General features: G+C 47.9%; 1 protein-coding gene across 1 annotated transcript in view; it reads right to left on the reverse strand.

Moving 5' to 3' along the window:
- LOC119402502 (sodium-coupled monocarboxylate transporter 2-like) overlaps positions 1 to 6,609 on the reverse strand; it is a 258,827-nt gene extending 252,218 nt beyond the window's left edge. Inside the window, exons 1-2 of the mRNA XM_049418675.1 lie at positions 6,481 to 6,609; positions 6,087 to 6,244 (exon numbers count right to left, since the gene is read on the reverse strand). Of these exons, the coding sequence (XP_049274632.1) occupies positions 6,087 to 6,244; positions 6,481 to 6,609 (287 nt within the window). The remainder of the gene's footprint in view (positions 1 to 6,086; positions 6,245 to 6,480) is intronic.
- Between the last annotated feature and the right edge of the window lie 636 nt (positions 6,610 to 7,245).

Here is a 7,245-nt window from a genome sequence, read left to right on the forward strand (position 1 = left end):
AGTGGACATTATGAGCAATCGAAAAGCCAAGTGACGGAAAGCCAGGTGGCGGGCCACGGATGCGAGGTGAGGAACCACGTGCATCGGGTAGGTCAGTAACACATCGACTGCTATAATGCTGTGACGGCTGAGAAAAGGCCGATTTCTCTGCACATGGAAAACCTGGTGGAAAGCTGGGTCTTTGAGGTAAAGGACCTGGATGTCTTTTAGTGAACGAATGCTTTAACTTGTTGCTTGGAAATTCAAAGGTCGTGGTCGTCGTCGTTTGACTATGATGGTAGCTACGAAGGGAATGCTTGTTACTGCGACGACAGAGTTGAAATGTCCCGAGTTGGTGGGTAATAGGCGAGTCTTCATGGTATCCTTTAAAACGAACGATCATTTCTTCTTTGATTTTTTTCCAAGATTCGTCGTTTTGAAATATGTGTGTGAGGTAAAATTTGAAAGCCTCACCGGTGACGTAGTCGTTAAAGTTGGCGACCATGTCCCGTTCCGTCCATGATGCAGCGGTAGCGTGGCGTTCAAAGAGGTTGAACCAGTCCTCTACAGGTCCATCGTCCACTGATCCGGCGTACTGTGGGATGTCAAGGTCTGTTGCTGATGCCGTCATGATGATGGGCGTTGTGTGCAGCTAGGATCTGCTTCGGTGGTCAGTGTATGGTCAGGGCGTCTTGTTGATAACTTCGATGATGACGTGCGGCTGATGAAGTGGCTGCTAGGTCTTCATCCTATCGACTTGTGTGACGCTATATATGACAGACGTGCCGTGGCTCATACGCCATACTTTTATTCTTGTTCTTGTTCTTGTTCACCTGCAACTTTGGCTCACACCGACTGTGGGGGATTGGCCAAGACTTGAGTGGTTTTATAAATGTTATAATTCTTTGGAGGGGAGGTTACAAAATAGAAAAATTATAAATTTGATAGGAAATTTTGACACTTGATCAAATATGAAAAATAAATAAAGAAATAACAATAATGAAATAAAATAAATCAATGCCCGAATATTTTAACTATATACATGAGTTGACACAGAAGAATAGTAATATAGATTATCTAGTTAGCCGATTGGTTTCATTGAGGTAATCCCTCACAGCCACGCAAACCTTCGCATTGGAGAACCCAGAAATAGAGGCTCCAAAAGACAAAAGCACAGGCACAGATAAATTCATTCCAATAGCCCGTAAAGGCCTTTCCAAATGGGTTTTTCGTGCTGTAGTATATCGCCTGCAGGTCAGAAAGAAATGATCAATTCTATTGCACGCGCTCTTCTTCCTCGTCGGCTTCTACCAGCCATCCCTGCATGCCTGCTTACGTCATATATATATATATATATATATATATATATATATATATATATATATATATATATATATATATATATATATATACGCCATTCTTTCCAATACACTGTAGTTGCGCGTCAGCGCCCGTGTATTTTGCGTTTTTCCTTCGAGTGTCCGTGTCTGTGAGCGCGCTTTATCCAGTTTAAACATGAATCAATACCAACTAGCGCAACTTGCTGTGCTACTGTTTCACGAGTCCTTGCGACGGTGAGTCAGTGAAGCTGCTTCAACTTTCAAATTCATAACGCTAGGTGCACCGGAGGTGAGTAGCGGGGATTGCTCAATTTTTGTGGCACATAACCGCTAGGCTAGTTATATTTCGTTTTTAGTGCAGCGGAGGTGAGTGGGCTTGCACAACCTTTGTGAAAAAGCCTGCTAGAATAGTTGTATACAGCTCCTTCATTTTACAGCGTTAGCTTTTATGAGATAATAACAACAGCCATTATTGGTGGCATAGTTGTCAGCAGCCGCCACCGCTATGGCACACGATGACAAAAAGAAAATCCACGATCGAGCAGGATTTGAACCCGGGCCCTTTGCGTGACAGTCGAGAATTCTACCACAGAGCCACGCCGCTGCCTGAAACTGCTTCACAAAAGAACCCTCTACTGGCGTCACGTCGTAGAGAATCACGTTAACATATGTAATATAGCGTGCATGGTAGAACAGCCAAATAACAACCTGGCGCCACACAATAGCAATTGAGTAACGAGTGGGTGGCTCAAAGCTTCCAACCCATTACAAACGGCTCGGCCATAATTCTTCATCGTCATAAGCCACAACATGAACAAAGTGCACTTAATGCCTTAAGACGCGTTGTGGGTACATCGCTTCTCCGCAGAATGATGAATAATGGCATAGTAGGTATTTGCCCACTCCGCAGAATTATGTTGAATTATAGCGTATTGGGTACCTTACAAGTGTGCTTGCCGTAGTCGCCCCAAGAGAGCTTACAATGGGTTCTAGAAAGGTCGCTCCCTCAGCTTTCACTGTGAGTGTGCCGCGCGTTCCGCGCAGGCTTGGTATATTTTTTTACAGCGAAAGAAGTTATGGGGTCACAACGGCCGTTTTCGGCGCCGTAGTTTCCTGCCGCCGCCGGTGTTCGTAACCGCTATCATGCGTAATAAGCAAAGAAAAAATGAAAGAAAAATATTCCTGGATGGAACGGGGTTAGCACCTGGGCCCTTCTTGTGGGAGTCCAGTACACTGCCACAGAGCCATGAAGGTGCTTGAAACTCGTTTGCAAAAAGACCCTACACAGGCTTCATGTTGGGAAGGAACCACATTGACATATGTAATATAGTGGGTAGAAGAGTAAAATAACACCCACGTGTCACACAACGCGTATTCTGTAACCAGGCGTCATACAATGCGAATTGCACAATGAGTAGATTGTTGAATGCTGCCAACCAATTACTACGGGCTCTGCCATAATCATTCATCGTCATCAGGTCCAGCATCCACAAAATGCACATAATGCCTTACAGGGGTTTAGCCGGTACCACGGTTCTCCGCAGAATGACGAAAAATGGCATAGTGGCTGCTTCCCTACTTCACAAAAATTATAATGATATATAGCGTAGTGGGGTCCACGCAAATGCACTTGTATTGGTTTCCAAGGAAGCCCATAAGGCTCCCACGATCCATTTTCTCAGGGTCTCAATAAAGTTCTCACCCTCCCTCTCTCTATTACTCACGTTAATGTATGTTATATAGCTTGGTGGGAGAGTGAAATAGCGACCGCGCGTCACACAATGCGAATTCTGTAACTAGTGAGTCGTTTAAAGCTTCCGACGCATTGCAAAGGGCTAAGCCATAATTCTTCAACGTCATCAACCGACGCATTAACAAAGTGTACATAATGCCTTACAGATGTGTAGCACGTACGCTCTGGGTACTTTGCCAGTGTACTTGTATTAGTAGTCCTAAGAGAGTTTACAACGGGCTCTAGAAATGCCGCTCTTCCAGCTTTCGCCGTGACTGTGCTGCGCTTTGCACGCACGCCTGGCGCTTCTTTTTTTTAGCACTAAAGTGTCTTATCCCGGGGTCCACCAAGATTTTGATGACGTATTTCGGTCACGGAAATACGTCAGCGAAATGAACGCCATCAAATGGAAAGAAAAAAATCGCATTGGCTTACCTCGGCTATGCCAGGATATACGTAGCGTTAGCTAACGTTCAGCTGATTATTCTTAGCTTTCCACATTGTCTAGGATTATTAGCCTTCTGCTGTTCATTCTTCGTACGCTGCACCGCTAATTGCCAGGCAACTACTTCGGGATCCGGTGAGATAAGCTTTTCGGCTCTTCTGCGCCGTCCAGCAGCATTTGCGCTCTCCTTTTCCATGCCGTTACCCACCTGCAAACGCCAGTCAGAGGCGCTATCAAGCGGCTCCAGCACAATGTCAGACGGCGACTGCACAGCGAAGGCGAATAGCTCTGCGTGCGCTGGCGCCAATACGTCTGCCAAGGCTACGACGTCACTCTGTAAAGCGCACACCGGCGGCGGCGAGTCGCGTGCGGCGGTGGCGGAGTCTGCGCGCGCGCCGGCGCCAGTTTGTCTGCCGCAGCTACGACGCCACTCCTGAGCGCGCAGACAAGCAGCGGCGAGCCACGCGCGGCGGTGTCGGAGAGCGCGTGTGGTGCGAGCTCCGGTGACCCAGCTGTGTGACGTCACTGATCCTCGCGCATGCGCAGCACGGCTCATGACGCTCCACGCGAAATCGGCTCCGGCTAGGCAAGTGTAGCTAACGCTACAAAAATGCACCACCTCCCGCTAAAGGGGACCATGAGGCGATACGAAGCCGAACCACTTCCACGATCGCGTTCCGTTGGTGTTCGTTGCGCATGCTACCGACTTCTGACATGCTACCGACCTCGCATCGTGGAACGCGAAGAGGAACACTACGCGCGTCATGTGTTCCCTCTAGCCTGGCCGTTAATTCTCACAGGGTGAGTGGGGCCGTGGTCGACAGGCACGCGAGAGAGGAACAGCGAAGGAGAGGAGAGAGAGAGAGGGGAGGAGACGCGCATGCGCTGGTGCTCATCGCGGCGTTGCGCAGGAGAGAATTTCGGCATGTCGAGCCTGCATTTCAGAGGAGTCAACCGAAGCAAGCGCTGGACAACGTGCGCAGCGCTCTACCCGCTTGAATGAAAGGAGACTACAGGAGGAGAGTAGCGCATGCGCCACGAGAGCGTAAGCGAGAACGCAGGAGAAGCACAAGCAGGTGCTGGGAGAGAAGTGGAGAGAGTAAAGCGCAGCTGTTGGAGAGAGAGAAGAAGGAGAGCTGCGCATGGGTAGTGCGAGTGCGGACGCCCACGCCGCGGGACATACCCCCGAGCAAGAGATGCTTCGCATCTAAAAAAATAAGAAAACGTTCTGTAGACGGGAGTCGAACCCATGACCTCTCGGTCCACGACGACGGCTTGCGGGCGTTTAGCCCACTGAGCTACCGCCAAACACATAACGGAGGCTACATGAACGCGCATTTTATCTTTCACACTTACCTCTCACAGTGCTCTTGCATGGATGGATGTTGTATGGATGCTGTGAGCGTCCCCTTGATAACAGGGCGGTGACACGTGTGCCACCAGGCTCGAAAAAAAAAAACAAAATGCGCCGTTGCTACGTCCGTCCCATTCGGCGCGTTCCCAATAAAAGTGTAACTTCGTCAACGCTTCAACACCGCGAGGTGGTGGATTTAGCACAAGCCTCGCTCATAGCATCCATCATACCGAAAAATAGCTCTCCGACGCTCTCCTAGCTGTTGCACCGCGTTCCCAGCTCGCCCTGTGAGAATTAACTGCCAGGCTAGAGGCAAGCGTTTCTCTTCGCGTTCCACGACGCTTTGAAGGAAGTAATATCGAGTATCAGTGTTTATTATGTCCTTGTTGGTGCCATATTTGCGCGGGATTCTCCATGTGCGGTGTCCACGTATATGTTAAGAACTTCAGCTACCGCAAGGGTTGAATCATGATCATGGGCGTTTGTCGTTGGTACGGAGATGTACCACTAGGCGTCAACGTGAGTGCACGCACATTAGGCGGTGCTACATCTGCCAAACAGCAATGAACATTATACAAGCTCTGATATGCCAATGTACTAAAGCAATCAGCTACTTCTGTGGCGACACGTTTCACGTTCGTGGTATACCGATTCCTATGACAAAGGGATCAACCATCCTTTTTTTTTAGTAGACCGCTGTGGATTTCTTTCGTCAAATTACGACGCTTCGAATGAGTGCACGCCAAGTACCAGTGTTCATTATGTACCTGCTAATGCCATATTTGCGCAGGATTCCCTATATGCTGTGTTCAGAAATATGTTCACTACTTCAGCCACCACAAAGAATAAATCATGATCATGGACGCTGACGACATTGCGCTGGCGACATCGTCATCATTGTGATCATACTAAGCCTATTGTTATGCGTAATGCGAGACGAAAGCCTCTTCCAGTGATCTCTAATGAGCCCTTTCTTGCGCGAGCTGCTTCCATTTTATCCCTGCTAACTTCTTCATTTCGTCGCTGCATTTAACTACCTGCCGTCCTCGGTTTCTTTTCCTTACCCTTGGTATCCACTCCTTCGCTAGTAGCTAACCTTCTCTCTTGTTTCTATGCTTTAAATGTATTCAAATATAAGTGTGGTACACGGTATACGACTGAAAAGCTCATAGTACAAGCACCTTTTCGGTTCCGGTATGTTTTGCAAAGTTACAGATTACAAATTAGACTACTTACTTTCCCATGTACTTGCGGATGTCAAAGTCTGTGAGAGGTTGTACGTTCCAGTGGGAAGCTTTCATGTCGATGAAAACTTTTGCGATGACAGTGACTGGCGCAAAGATCATGAATATTAGCTGAGCGCAGTCCGTCCACACAACTCCTCGTAGGCCGCCCTACGAATAAAACAAAATCGCACACAAAAACGAATAGGCAGTCAAAGGCTTATTTTACAACTCTTTTTATCGACATAGTCGCGGCCACGCCTGGCCAAAGCATATTGTAGCCAGCGAGAGCATATGTGAATTTTACACCGAAGTGGTATATGACTAGATTCTGGCAGATCGAGTCTGTGGACAAAAAGGGCGTTGAACAGCAATTTTTGAAGCCCCTTGCCACAGGTTTTCCTCACCCCCTCGTCACCGTCGATGCCTCTTTGACAAGTGTCGCGATACTCGGCGGCGGCACTTCCAACCAATCGCTGGGCGCCGTTGTCTCGCTCCGCAGAGATCGCGCTAGGGCTGTTACCAGCAGTTGCCATTCGTACTCGCTATGGGTCGGACATGTGTCATTCGCTCGGAGAAAGAACAGCGGGAATTTAAGGAGCGCCAACGAGCACAGAAGCGTGAATGAGCGCGAAACCGACGTGAAGCCGCCGCAGCATAACGTGCAGGCGCCGCCGCTGGCTTCGCTAGCCTCCATCTTCACGGTAATGGAATGGATTTGAATTCTTATTCTGTTTGTTTAATTTGACGTTCAGCATTGATAGTCCACGGAAGTTAAAATTGTCAAAAAAGAAAGAGACAACGTGCTCGAGATGGGATCCGCACACACGACCTCCGCGTTACACATGCGTAGCGCTGTCGATTGTGCTACGGCGACACCTGTTCCTACGTTCACATATATTAGTATTCACGTATATATAGATGTATAAATTCTGACCCCACAAAAATTGGCGAGCGCCAATCAGACATGTGTAAGCGGATGTAAAACATCCCCATAGAGAGCGTTACTGTGAATGCCAGATAATGAGATCAATGTCTGAGAAAATTTAAGTGGCGTGCAGAATAACTGAGAAACAAATCAAATTTCGCAACAGCATTTGTTAAATAATCTTTCCATAGGAACGTTAACAAATGAAATACATATGGATAGTATTTTACTAAACTGCGGCAGA

The sequence above is a fragment of the Rhipicephalus sanguineus genome, chromosome 8, assembly GCF_013339695.2.
Source record: "Rhipicephalus sanguineus isolate Rsan-2018 chromosome 8, BIME_Rsan_1.4, whole genome shotgun sequence".
Lineage (NCBI taxonomy): Eukaryota > Metazoa > Arthropoda > Arachnida > Ixodida > Ixodidae > Rhipicephalus > Rhipicephalus sanguineus.